Here is a 13867-nt window from a genome sequence, read left to right as displayed (position 1 = left end):
TGTCTTAGACTTTGTGTAAAGATTTATCCGTGTGGGTCCACCATCGCAGGTGGTGCGCCACATTTATCCTTTCCGCCTTGATTTGATGGCCTGATCCTCCAAAAGGATTTTCGCCTCCATTTTTGTTTTGTTTTCATTTGCTTCATTTTTCTAAAATTTTTATTTTGGATCATGCGAGAGAAGACAAGACAAGACGAGAGTTTTGTTACAAGTAGACCAAATGCACTAGCTTATTGAGGAGTTCACTGCAATACATAGAGATATGGAGGTTTGTGCAACCTACCAAACGACAGGGACAGACACATGAAACGTAAGGTGACAACCAGGACTCAGAGGCTAGACGAGACAGGCTAATACCGCAGAAATAGTAAAGAAAGTAGGGGATGAGGAACAGCATTTCAAGAGAGCTGACCACAGTCCTCGATCTTCACGGTCTTGGCGGTCCTTCCGGAGCCTGAGCCTACCTTCTCAACGGCCTTCACCACATCCATCCCCTCTACCACCTGTCCGAACACCACGTGCTTCCCGTCCAGCCACTCCGTCTTATCCGTACATATGAAGAACTGCGATCCGTTTGTTCCAGGACCGGCGTTCGCCATCGACAGTATGCCGGGACCGGTGTGCTTCTTGATGAAGTTCTCGTCCTCGAACTTGGCACCGTAGATGGACTCGCCGCCGGTGCCGTCGCCCCTGGTGAAGTCGCCACCCTGGCACATGAAACTTGGGATCACTCTGTGGAAGATTGAGCCTTTGAAGTGCAGAGGCTTGCCGCTCCGGCCGACGCCTTTCTCGCCGGTGCAGAGGGCGCGGAAGTTCTCGGCGGTTCGTGGAGTTGTGTCAGCGTACAACTCCATCACAATCCTACCGGCGGGAGCACCGCCGATGGAGACATCGAAGAAGACCCTAGGGTTCGTCATTTTTGCTGAGCTACGATTCTCTCTCTCTCTTTCCCTCTCTAAAACTGCGTCTAGAGCAACCTGGTCTGTTGGAGAAGGTGAGATTCATTATATAGTGGCCTTCCATTGGCAATATCTGCAGGGGGCGAATCGTGGCCGTTGGGTTTGGACACGTGTCCATATATTAAGATTAAGAAAGGTGGATTATTACAGCAACTATGGTCAACCTTTTTTTTTTTAACTCTGGTTAGTTGCGGATGAGGCGGTAGCATATATATATATGGGCACGTGGTATATGCTTTTGGATTATTCGGTGCCCACGTGGATTAGATCCAGATAATGAAAACGACGTCGTTGTACGGTTACAATTAAAGGTACTGACTGTTGTTTGTCGATCACGTGGTATCTAGGCCCAATTTAGTTCAGATTGGAGACATGGGTGCCATACTCGGGACCCATCTCATAAACCCAATATTCCACTTATATACATTCTTATCGAAGCAATTTAGAAATTGGGCTCCTACTTATATTATCAAACAATAAAATTCAATTGACTTATGAGGAAGCTCTGTTTGAATATTGGAGCTGTCTTTTTTTATTTCTTTATTTTTAAAATCAGCCTTCATGCCAAGGTTTTTCATGAGAATTCTATTCAACCAGAACAAAAAGTATACACACAGGGCAGTGATTGAGATCGAAATCCTAACTCCTGCAAACAAACAAAGAAAGGGGCAATTTGAAATTTTGGATTTGTTTAAAGATGAAACATGGACCTTAATGGAGGGGAAATAATTATTACAAAAAAACAAAGCTGTGCAAGTGGTTTGACTGAAGAAAGATGTCTCCAACTGGAAATGGATTCATGGGTGGCTAGAGAGCTTACAGACCCCACTGGAGGGCATATGCTCGTTGTGGAAAAGAGCTCTTTATGAATTGGAATCACAAAAAGAAAGGCTGGGAAAGGGTCCAAAATTCATAAAGGGAAAAGGAATCTTTACACATTTTACATGAGTTTTTACAGCTACAGAGTTCACCTAGATCTACAGGGGCACCTGACAGCTCACAAGAGGCCCTCAGTTTGTAATAGTCCAGGATACACAAGTGATATAATCTGCTTCAAGGACTTTACTGCTGCTTTCAAAAAAGAATGTCCCTCCGTTGCTGCAAAACACCCAAAAACAATCAAGATTTTAAGATCATGTTTAGGCATGGGAGTTTGAAAATTACGTTATTATGATGGTTGTTAGAAGTTAGCAGAATGAAAATTATGGTGTTACCTCTAATTAACAGGACGACTTCCTTGGAAAAATCCTCAACGCGTCCTAAAACAGGTCTGATTCCACAGATCTGTGAAACGCATTGTTCCAAGTACAAGGCCATTTCCATTATTTGCAGTAATAAGAGGCATGTGCTCTGGACTTCAGGCTCGATCTTCTTTAATTTGTTGGCCTCACAGAGTTCAGTGACAATGGCAATGGCTTGATCCTGCATCAGAGGAATAAGAACTCAACATAAGACTGTAACAATAAAGGTTTAATCCTTAATCCATTTACTGACTTCCAATCTTTTCTTGGATTAAAATTTGGAAGACCAGATGTTTTTGCCCTGAGGAGGTGCTGGTAAGCCAGGCTTCAAATGTAAAACACTAACAAATCTATAAACATCCCATAATTTAGTAGGGGGGACATAATCCTAGTACAAGAATAAATGCTATCATTGTACCTGTAAGCCGTGCAAAATCTCAGGCATTGGAAGTTCAGGAAAATGAGCAAGATCTACAAATCCCACTTCCTCGGCCCTCCTAGCAGCACCCTCAGCTTGTAAACAGAGAAATTTCAATAGAAGAAATGTAATTCTATAGATCTGCAAGGCTACTATATCTGAGAAGTGTGTCTGAGAAACATCCAAATTTTCAGATGATTGATCCTTGACTACAAGAGCAGTTGACTTGATTGAGACAGATGAGAACTTAGATTTTGATAAACAACCACGAGGAGAAAGAGCAAACCATCCATTTTTGCTGTTAACAAATGCTGGTTTCTTGTAAAAATCAAAATCCTCTTTGAGCATAGGAGGACACAAGAGAGGTGGAATCCTGCTGGGTGATTCTCCATGGCGTTGAGTTCCCCGGCTAATGAAGGCCAAAAGATGAATACTTCTCTCCCTTAGCTCTGTATCCATTTCTTTCACAGCCTTAACCCATGAGTTCCAGTGCTTTGCTAGCACGCACATTAACATTAGAGTATGCTCTGTTTCCTTAAGAGCAGCAAGAGATGTCTTTGTCCTTTGAGCCCGAGCTCTTTTCTTGTCATGATCATCAGATGGGAAGTCTGGTGCATTAAGATAATATGATATCAAATAAGCTTTCTCAGAGAAGAAGTAAGGAATTACATTCTCAACAGTATTGACACACGAGGAACTGCCTCCCAAAGAATGAATAATTGCTGTGACTACAGCCAAGCCTAGACCCCAAACGTGCTGAGGCTTTTCAAAATTCTCAGATGAGTTGGAGCGACTTGTACCATTTTGAATAACTGAAAATGGCCTACCAGCAGATAAGTCAGCAAACAACACTCTCAGAGATGAGAAAAAGCCAGCAGTAAGAAGCATCTCAGCACCTCCTCTCACTCGTGCAAGGGTCAAAAGAAATCTCAAAATAATGGGAATGGAAGCAAGAGAGCTTTTATCTTGAAGTTTCAGAACAATATGCTGCAACTGGAGATGTTCTTGTATGATGGGGAACCAAGTGTTAGGTGTCAAGAAGCCTTTCAGTATTAAGTCAATAGTTGTCAGGGAGAGGACACAATTCTCAGCAGTTCCGATGCAGTTGCAGAGAATAGGTAATAGCCCCAAACTCACACTAGATGCTTCAGCTAAGTCTTCAACAGATTTCTTATCTGACAACCCACCTAAAAGTGAACTGAGAGAGCTGAACTCAAGTGATGAGAGAAGCAACATGAGTAAGAGCTTCATTGTTGTTCTAACCCCAGGAACAGATGGCTTAAAGTTACCCAACACTTTAAGGCCATGACCTGAGGTTTTTAAAACAAGTACACAAACAGGTAAAGGCAGACTTTTGTTTACAAATCTAATGAGACGGAGAAGTAGTTCAGCTTGGGCTGCAAGGAAATCAAGCATATCTTCAGGAGCATCGAGAACTGGAGCTAATGATTCTAGTGTGTCATGGAAACATTGGCACACATGATCTATGCACGATAGAATGAGTTGCTCAGGGATCGCCCCACCTATTGTAGTCTTTCTCTCACTTAACTGCACAAGGACCTTAAATCAATATTATATAATAATAAGACATGCAGAAAAAACAAAAATGCTTATGGTCCTTCAGACTGATAAGTTCAAGATATGACCAGCATACAAAGAGCTAAATCCAATCTGAGAACTTACATCTTCTTCATACATGGTCAAGATGGTTATCAATGCTTTCAATGAACAAAGCTTTGATCCAGTGAGCAACACCATTGAGTTAGCTTCCTTCATGCAAAGCAACATTATTTCTGCAATTTCTTTAGTTGCTTTCCACTGTGAATGATCCCACATAGCTAATCCTAAATCTGCTTGTAAATGACTGGTGTCAAACAAGTGAACATCTTTAGCAGGTGCAAAAAGGTCACCATCATACTCATGTCGATAATTTTGCAAAAATTGTGAATCCAGTAGATACTGGGCAAGCTCTTTGAATGGCCCAGGATCAATTTTACGGCCTTTAAGCTCTCCTTGAAGATGATAATAAAGATCACTGAGTATTAAAATATTCAGTTCCTTCCCTTCACTGAAATTAAAAAGAAACGATGATTTGCCAACAGCACAAAATGAAAAGTTGTTTTAAAAATTACTACCAGGAAAAGCATTTCCTTCCTGAGAACTAAAATAATTTACTAAGGCACCAGCAGATGCAACAAAATGAATACACAGACTAATGAGGCCGAATAAACAAACAGAATCCACTTTATAAGCATTATGCCAGATGAATGCCTAGACAATTTGTCACTTATCAACAAAAAAAGCTTTGACAATTTGTCAGTCCAAGCATATGGCAGAGTGCCAAACAACTTTGCAGGGTAGCACATGGTAAATAGAAATTAAGCATGAGGAATATAAGCTGCAACAATGTCTATCATCAGCAACACAAGGCAAATAATATACAAAAATAAAATTAAATACACACATGACTGCTAGGTGCACAAGAAACAATATGACATGAGAGAATAACAGAAACAACTCTAGATAACAAAAGGTAATTCCACTAGTCAGTGGATCATGGATATAATTATACTTTATAACCATTAAGCTGACTATTTTCCATGTGCTGCTTTACAAAGCAATGGATCATATATCACTCACCTAGCCTCAGGATTTAATGCAAAATCATTGACTTAGATCACTATAAGCAAAAGGTAATACTGTTTTATGACAGCTTTAAAAGGAAAAGGAAAAGGAAATTTCAATCAGGGGTAGAATATACTTTGCATGGAGGGGGATGAAGACCACATGGGGATTTGAGATAGTACTTTTTCAAAGGCCTAGTTGTTGATTTGGGTGAACTCATGGGTGTCGTATTTAGAAGTGACACCAAAGTAAAATACTGCACTAGAACATGAAAATATTATGTACATTGTACCTGTAACCCCGCTGGGAATATTGAGATAACAATTCAGAGAAAGCAGGCTGATTGCCCAGCTGCAAGCAGAAATACAACCAAATGCTGGAGTAAGATAAGACATGACTTCAAAAGAGTATTGTCGAAATCAACAGAGAGAAGTTACAGGAAATAACAAAGTAACAGATTAGAGATAGTATTACACCTTTTTATTCATACTATGTAGCTTTTCAAGTAATGAGACAGACAAACTCCCTGCATCACCTGTTGCTAATTTTCCCATCACGTGCACAATGAATAAACTGGCAGCAATCTACAAAGTTGTTCATCACTAGATATGATTATTACTTTTAGAATATGGAAAAGACAATAGTCAAGAGGAAACAACTAGCAATAATCCACAACAATGCTCATCAATAAAGAATGCAGTGTGCTTGCTAAGTAAAGAGAGGCACAGAGAACCCTAAGAGAGCACCTAGTAGGCACCCACTCACCCAGTCATGGAAAAGATCCCAGACAAGCCTAGTGACTTCCTAGGCTAGAACTTGACAACATTTGTTTGAATGAATCTAATAAATAGCGTTAATTCTGGACATTAGAAAAACAGTTTAATATATATTTCCCGGTAACTTGAAACACTTCAACAATATTCCATGAGAAATAGTTCACAATGGCCAACTAAAAATGGACCATCTTATATAACAAAATTAGTAGTGAAATATATAAAACATCAGAAATGGCAACCAAATGTCAAGACCTTGCAAAAATAATGGGGCAGATGGATGGAAACTATTTGACCCATAGGGAAGAAAAACTGGTGCTAGGGATGAAAGTAAAAAGAAAGTTCTTCCTTTGTGGTTGTAGCTAAAAAAAGCAGCACCCATAAGTGGCTGTTTTGTGCACATACAGTGATACAAGCACCAATTTACTAGAAAACAGAAGTCTAATCCAGCAAGCAAAAGGAAATGATTGGAATCTGGAACCTGACATGGATGGTTTGGTATCATGAAAGTGCATGGGTACTTTCAGCCTATCAGCTTCAAAACAAAATACAAGAGCCATCTGCTCATCCTCATCACAACCCTTAATCTCAATAACCTGGGTCAGCAATGAGAGTCCATTTTTTCCATTCAATTATAATCATCAAGCCTTACAGACTACCAGTTAATGCATTTAAATAAAGGAGTATTCTGGCATTAATGTACACTATATCGAATAACCATGAAGTTGGTTTCAGCATTCTGATGTTAAGTTAAAGATCAAATTATTCGATTCTATGTAATGCAGTTTTTATATGATCAAAAGTGATTAACCCAAGAAAGGGAATAGCAGAGACTCATCCGAACAGCAATAGTGTTTAGTTATTGTTACTAGTAGCATTTATAGCCATAAAGAAAAGACGAGATAAAATTCACCTTTGCACGGAGATATATTTCAGTGTCATATTGACAAGATGCATATGACTTGATCAGGTCAACCAACACTGAATTCTCACACCAGGATGACAAAACATCCTTAAGATGGTGTAAATTTTCAGATCTTGATTTTTCCAAACCAACTGTAGTTCCTGTCTTTTCCTTTGATGATTCAGCAGCAAGTTTTACAAGAAATTCAGCATGCAGTAACTTCTTCTGCAGGAACAAGTCTTCTGCCATTATTTCCAATACAGCTGTTTGACACTGGTATTTGTATGCCAAGCTTAGAGCCTCCATTTCAGTAAGATTTTCAGGCAGGGGAGCTTTCGTTCTAGCAATTAGAGAAATGGAGTTGCAAAATAGTTTCCAGAACTTTTCAGAGTTTTTCAGCCATTCCAAAATATCTGCATATTGAGCAGCCCCTTGCCACAATGCTTTCAGTAAGTTAAGCACATTCAGTAGTAAACGGGGATTGCTGGAAATAAAGGAAATTCACCAAATTAAAATATGTAACCTTTCAGATAGAGAAACTAGATTAAGCACACCAAACAAACATTCACAAAATCAGATGAAGCACAATTACAATGAAATACTAACAAATAGGCCATACTCATTAGACAGTATACCTATTGATAAGATCATCAGATCTTTCAATAACTTGCAAGAGTGCATCTACCAAACTTGCTTTGACAGACCCCAGTGTTCCAAAGGAAGCTTCATTTACTGGCTGCTTCAAACCTAGATTGTCTTTGGCAGCAATTATGGCAACAAGAAAAGCAGGCTGCGCTAAGAAACCATTAGTATGGAAACAATGACTGGAAGTAGAAATTAACAACATTATTCACTTAACAAACATAAGGTTGAGAGGAAAAGACAATCTAAGTGGTCCTCAAACAGGAACAGATGCATGCCATAAGAAGGCTGAGCTTGGCTGCATTGTGCTTTCAAGTTAAAGGATTGAACCAAGTTGCCCTTGGATCATTTAGTATTCTCACAAAAAAAAACTCACACAAGCAACAAACTGTATAAAGCCTACAAAAATAGAAGCCCAAAACTAGAGAACCATACATAGTACTAAAAGAATAATGTTCACTTCAGAAACCTGAAGCTATCATTGCTTTTGTGAATCCACAAAGGTTGAAACCTCATTAAGAATATCATAAACACAAACTAATACATATTTGTGGCCCAAAAATTAATGTTTTCTCTGAGCTAATATCACCAGAATATTATTTGACATCATATTCAAGAGCCGGTCACTGAAAAATCAGAAAGAATACTTGCAATCTCAATTTATTTGGAAAATTTAAGCAGCAGTCTTAAGAGATGGCATATGAAAAAACAAACCTGATGAAGTGCAGCAGAAGTAAGCAATTTGACTGTAGCAACAAAGAGATCTTCATTATAAGAAGACTGGTCACTTAGAATCTTATCAATAGAATGCCTTAAATCTGTAATCTGAAAACAAAGTAGTCAATCAAAGAACAAGAAAACTTAAAGAATAAGCTCAAAGACCAAAATACCATACCTGTTTATCATCCAAACCGAAGCATCTATTCCCAAATAAATATGGTTGTGAAGAATCTGCTATAATGAATAACATAGATAGTACTCTACTAGCACCCACTTGTATTCTCTGCACAGAAACACAATAGGCTTTTAGAAAGAAACTCAAGTCAATGAAGTTCCATCCGAACTACTGTGTATGGAAACCAGAAAAGAAAGAACTACAAAGATATATTAGACCATCTTCGTCGGGCTCAACAGAGGCATGTACAAGAACCCCAATATCGGAGACAACTACATAATGTACATGAAAATTTACATGAATTTACCATTTGTATAGTCTATCAGCATCACAAACATATAACATGTGTACAATTTATATTTCTCATAACTCCACAACCAGCAACCGACAAACCTAGTTACCATTGCACATCATGTTGTTCACTCTATTTAAAGTTGATGGTTGCAACTTAAGTCCAGTGATGCATGAAGAAATATAAATATTTAAGGATAGATATCGTTCGGCATTCTCCTATACAAGCACCCACCAAACCACCCAAGGAAACAGCCTCTGTAATTTCTACAAATAATGACATGATTGCGTACAATAACACCCACACATTGGAACAGAACCAATGCATTAAGAATCACTTACAAATGGCGGTGGAACCAAGAATTAAATTCAGGAAGGGCAACCTAATCCATGATAAATCTAACAAAAACTTTAAACTAATAATTAATACAACATTTTTTTTTACCTATTTTCATATTTTCATGTTTTGGAACTCTCAAATGATAACCTCCTTATCAATCAATAATTACATGTTTAAACATAGTAAAACATATTAAGCACATATGTTATACATGAAACAAGTAATTAGAAATGTAAATAATAAATACATTTGTCATATACCAATTGCAAGTAATCAAAATAATGAACAATTTTAGTAAAAAAAAAAAATTAAATTTGATCAAAAACAATTTTAGAAAAATATTATAAATATAAATCTTATGAATTTTAGTAATTTTAAAAAGGAAATCAGCAAAAAAATTTAATAGAGCTTTTCGAAAAGTAGTTAGAACTTTTAATTAAAGAATTTGATAATTTCAACAATAAAATTTATAAATGTAGGTCTTTATTAATGTCTCTATTTTAAAAAGATAAATAAAAGTTTTAAAAGAGTTTTAAAAGAGTTTTAAAAATAGCAATTACTATTTTTATTAAAAAAAGTTGGTAATTTCGTCAATCCTTTTACCATAAAGGTCCTAGAAAAATTTAATATTTAATTGAAATCTCAAGATTTTTTTACTCACAATAACTGAATGATAAAACAAATTAAAAAGATAAAAAAGAAATTGAAAAGGTAAGCATATTTGTTTAAGAGTTATATATGGTTTGAGAAAATACATTATTCATTTTTTTAGGTCCTTCATTTTTATGGACTCCATAGATTTTCTTTACTAACAGTTTGTCTTGAGGTTACCTCTTATTGATATATTCTTTTTCAGTTTTAGAGGGGTGGGTGGGGGTGTTGCACTTCCCCCCCTAAGCCCCTACTGGCTCTGCCAGTGCTTCCAAATCATCAATAAACTTTTAGTAATTCCTAAAATACTAGGTCTGCATTTGTTAATGCAGCCCACAAATTGATTTCTTATTAATAAAATGACATTAAGTAAAAATATTATTTTACCTTGTCCAAACATTTTTAAATGGATGCAGAAGCATGAAAAGAGAAAAAAAACAACAAACAATGAACAATTTAGGCTCTGCGGACACATATAAACATGCAGAAAACCAAACTAATTATATCAACAAAGGCAAGTAGGTGCTAACTGAAAAGGAAATTAAAAGAAAGTCATAATTCAAGCACGATAATTTGCGATTTGAATGTGGAAAAAGCCCATACAGGATTGTGGAAGTATGATATCAAGGATATCACAGCTGCAATAACAGAAATGGGTTTGGTTGTAGTTGACAGCACTGCATGGTCAAAAACAGGCAGGCTTGATGTAATATCCTGAAAAATTAACACAGCAGAATAGTAACATTTTTAGTTCCTCACAAAATATATAACAAAATCTACCACAGTACATTATGCCATGGATGCATACTATCAACAGATAAATATCCAAAAATAACATGGGTGTCTGAAAGCATGGAGTGAAATTGAGACTCTCAAACAACAATGGTGGAGGGAGAGAGAGAGAGAAGGTGGAGAGATAAAGAGAAAGGAAAAGAGGGGGGAGGGGGGTGGAAGAGAGAGCATGAAAACCGACTTTTTGCACTACTCGTTAGAGAAATCGATATGTTCAATCAAATATAAAGGTTCATTGTGTGAAACTAACAGTCATGACAAGATGTACATCTGGCATGCCACATCCACTTACCATTAAACCAAAAAATATAACATATTCCAACTTGAATATTCCTTCAAATTTAGCCTACCATAAGAACACAAATTTAAACCTCAGCACTTCCAGAAGATACCTTTGAAAGCTTGGATAGCATAGTGAAAAGAATGTCAAAAACAGAACATATTGCAAGTTCTAATCCTTCAATCTCCATTGCTTCACAAAGACGGCTCATGTAGAGTTTCTGTTAAAAAAATAATCTGCACTTTAAGAGGGAAAACAATGGTTTCTGATAGTTATACAATCAACAGGAAAGGAAGAATCCAAAGATAGCTGACCTCCAAGGCCTGTTTAGTTGTACAAATAATTCGAAAGAGTGCATTGTGGATAGAAGAATCACGGAGTAAAATATCCTGGACAATCTCACCCACTTTCTGAGAGTATGGGATTGTCATGATGCATTTTTTCATCACTTCAAGCACCTGAAAAACAAATAACATCAAAGGAATTGGTAGATCTAGCATTACTGCATCCATAACCATCACTTTCAAATCACCACAAGGCCAAAAGAAAAACTCGTCAATTTCAGTAGTTGTATGGAAAGATCAGAAAATAGGGATGTGAAAAATTTGAGGTGAATCAACAAAAAGAGTGCATAAAACCTACTTACCCAGTCTAGAACCAGATTTCAGACATCATAAACCCCATCAGATCCAATAAACTAGTGTATGAAGCTACATTGGGTTGGAAATGTGCAAACATCAGGAATGTTTACCATGCACGTAATACATGACAACTAAGGTTACTTTCTCATTCATAAAAGTTGCCGACTTTCTCACTAGATTCTTTTATAGCATTTGGCAGCCAAGCCAATAACTAACAAAAGTAAAAAGATAAAATGGAGCTAAAGATTACAATGCCATATGATCCCATCCACAGGAGTAGCATTTGGTTTGAGAAATAAGAGAATAATCAGAATAATACAGTTCTCACCTTCACTCACATGCATGCATGTGAAATCTGCTTCATTTATCATCTGATTTTATTTGATAGGCTTCATTTATCATTTGATTATAGAAAGATGATTCTTATTAGTGGGAAAAAGTACACATGATAGGATAACAATAAACGAGGCTCAATGTTCACTACAATAAATCAAAACTATAAACTTTAATTAGCCAGAGCGCACAAAAAACAGCCCATAAAGCATTATTCCATTTATAAACAAAACTAATTTCTAAGAAAAAATTCGTCTTTAATATCCATATTCCAGAAATAATAAAAAAGAAATCCTCTGGTATTGAAAACTTTAACACTGTTTGTGATTTTTTTATGCTGTAGCAGTCTTAGTCAATTCACTTCCCTTGCCTTTGCTTTTATCTTCTTCATTTCAATGCTTAAGCTTGTCACTAACAATAAAAACGCAAATCAAAGCAAATCAATAATTTCCAACATTTGACAATGTTATAAACATTTCTAAAGTTAAAATAAAGCAGGATAGGAACAAATTTGTAGAAGTAGTGGGAAAGCAATATGCACCTTCAATGTTACTTTCCAGCGAACATGCTTCACCTTGTATTTCCAGTATTCATGATTGACTAAAACATACTGGAGGGAGAAAACAACAAGAGCCAGGGCAAAATCATTTTCTTCTCCAGTTTCCACAAGCTGTTTGGTAAAATCCAGCACTGCAAGATTCAAAACTACGCAGATTAGGATAAGAGTACATAAATATAAATATTAAAGCATGTCTAAACAGAGAAAGTTAGAACCAAATTCCTGGGGGTTCCTCATACCCCTAGTCTCCCCCCATCTGGGAGCAGTTCTCAAAGTAAAACAGCAAGCCATCAGAGGCTTTATTAGAAAGAGACTTTATAATCCCAATCCTCACAATAAGTGGGCTTAGTCCTTTCCCAAATATATGCAGGCACACTGTCAAACCATTTCAATCTTCTTTGAGTTTTTACTAGTGTTGCCTGATTTATTGCTTTAGCACCTTCATCGTTTAAAACATGCCTAGAATCTGCCGGTTCTGGTTAGCAATAACCAATCAACAACAAGATCTAGGATCATGTGCCCTACTGGTCACAAGTTCTTTGGAAGGTGGTTATAGTCTGAACAGGTATTTGGTGAAGAAACTTCCCACTAGAAAAACTGGTGAAAATTCTGAGAACATAGCAAATACGAAAAATGCTGACAACCATGCAGAATTATTACAGATAAAAAGTGTATTGCAATGAAAAAAACCATTAATAATACGAAAATAAAAATAAAAAGGAAGCCACTGGCATACAAAAAGGCCTTAATAATGGTTAGCAAACAAATAAAAATGCAAAAGAAAAGATAACAGGGTAACAACAAAATTCAGGAAGATATTATTTAATATACCCGAAATTGTCAACTGGCAGCAGTTGTCATTTTGCTCACAGTCAATTAAGAGCATCTTTGCAAGTTTCCCAGAAAGCAACCATGATCCACTGTAAGAGATAAACAGGGACAAAGAATAATTAGATGAACAGTTCATCAATGGAAATCAAACTATAATACAGCTCCACCTGCATATGTGGCACAAAACATCTAGTCAACACAGTATCCAGTACAAAGACACAAGAATTAAGCAGCAGATTAATGCAGAGATGAGTTGATTTGTTTTGGAAACAGCAAAAAAAAAAAAAAAAAAAAGCCTCTAAAGCAGAATAGCTAGAAACAGTATGCATACCCATTAACAAATAGTACTTATAGGGACCTGAGGAGTGCATTTGTGCACACCCACACGCCTTCTCTTTCTCCATTGAAAGGCTTTTTGGCTCTTAAGTTTGGTACAGCCTTTTGCTGCTATTAACTCTCTCTCCCTCTGTGTGTGTGTGTGTGTGTGTGTGTGAGAGAGAGAGAGAGAGAGAGAAGCAGTAAAAGAAAAAGAAAACAATGCATGGTAAGTTTAATTTCCATGTAATTACTATAATCAGAATCTTCTAATATGATGCCTGAATAAGAAAAGATGACCATAGAAAATCAGCTTCACAAAACATACAAATGAATAAGTAAAAGGTCTACACATCTGATAATTTAAATAAAAGCTT

General features: G+C 36.8%; 2 protein-coding genes across 3 annotated transcripts in view; both read right to left on the bottom strand.

The window, feature by feature from the left end:
* Positions 1-179: 179 nt before the first annotated feature.
* Positions 180-962, bottom strand: LOC117911488 (peptidyl-prolyl cis-trans isomerase-like). The gene has a single exon (XM_034825888.1). It carries the CDS (start codon positions 915-917, stop codon positions 399-401), a length of 519 nt encoding a protein of 172 aa, XP_034681779.1. The 5' UTR covers positions 918-962; the 3' UTR covers positions 180-398.
* A 706-nt stretch (positions 963-1668) lies between these two features.
* The window catches only part of LOC117911487, a 36239-nt gene continuing 24040 nt past the window's right edge, over positions 1669-13867 (bottom strand). For both annotated transcript variants that reach the window (XM_034825886.1, XM_034825887.1), the window contains 15 exons: positions 13176-13264; positions 12327-12475; positions 11126-11269; positions 10924-11031; positions 10343-10453; positions 8458-8565; positions 8277-8387; positions 7556-7710; positions 6930-7404; positions 5720-5827; positions 5536-5594; positions 4302-4686; positions 2619-4166; positions 2174-2381; positions 1669-2057 (listed from right to left, as the gene is read on the bottom strand). In XM_034825886.1, the coding sequence (XP_034681777.1) occupies positions 1957-2057; positions 2174-2381; positions 2619-4166; positions 4302-4686; positions 5536-5594; positions 5720-5827; positions 6930-7404; positions 7556-7710; positions 8277-8387; positions 8458-8565; positions 10343-10453; positions 10924-11031; positions 11126-11269; positions 12327-12475; positions 13176-13264 (3859 nt within the window). In that variant the 3' untranslated portion in view covers positions 1669-1956. The remainder of the gene's footprint in view (positions 2058-2173; positions 2382-2618; positions 4167-4301; positions 4687-5535; positions 5595-5719; positions 5828-6929; positions 7405-7555; positions 7711-8276; positions 8388-8457; positions 8566-10342; positions 10454-10923; positions 11032-11125; positions 11270-12326; positions 12476-13175; positions 13265-13867) is intronic.

Source organism: Vitis riparia, chromosome 3, assembly GCF_004353265.1.
Source record: "Vitis riparia cultivar Riparia Gloire de Montpellier isolate 1030 chromosome 3, EGFV_Vit.rip_1.0, whole genome shotgun sequence".
Classification (NCBI taxonomy): domain Eukaryota; kingdom Viridiplantae; phylum Streptophyta; class Magnoliopsida; order Vitales; family Vitaceae; genus Vitis; species Vitis riparia.
Note: the sequence above shows the minus strand (reverse complement) of the source record. Positions and strands in the feature narration are given on the sequence as shown.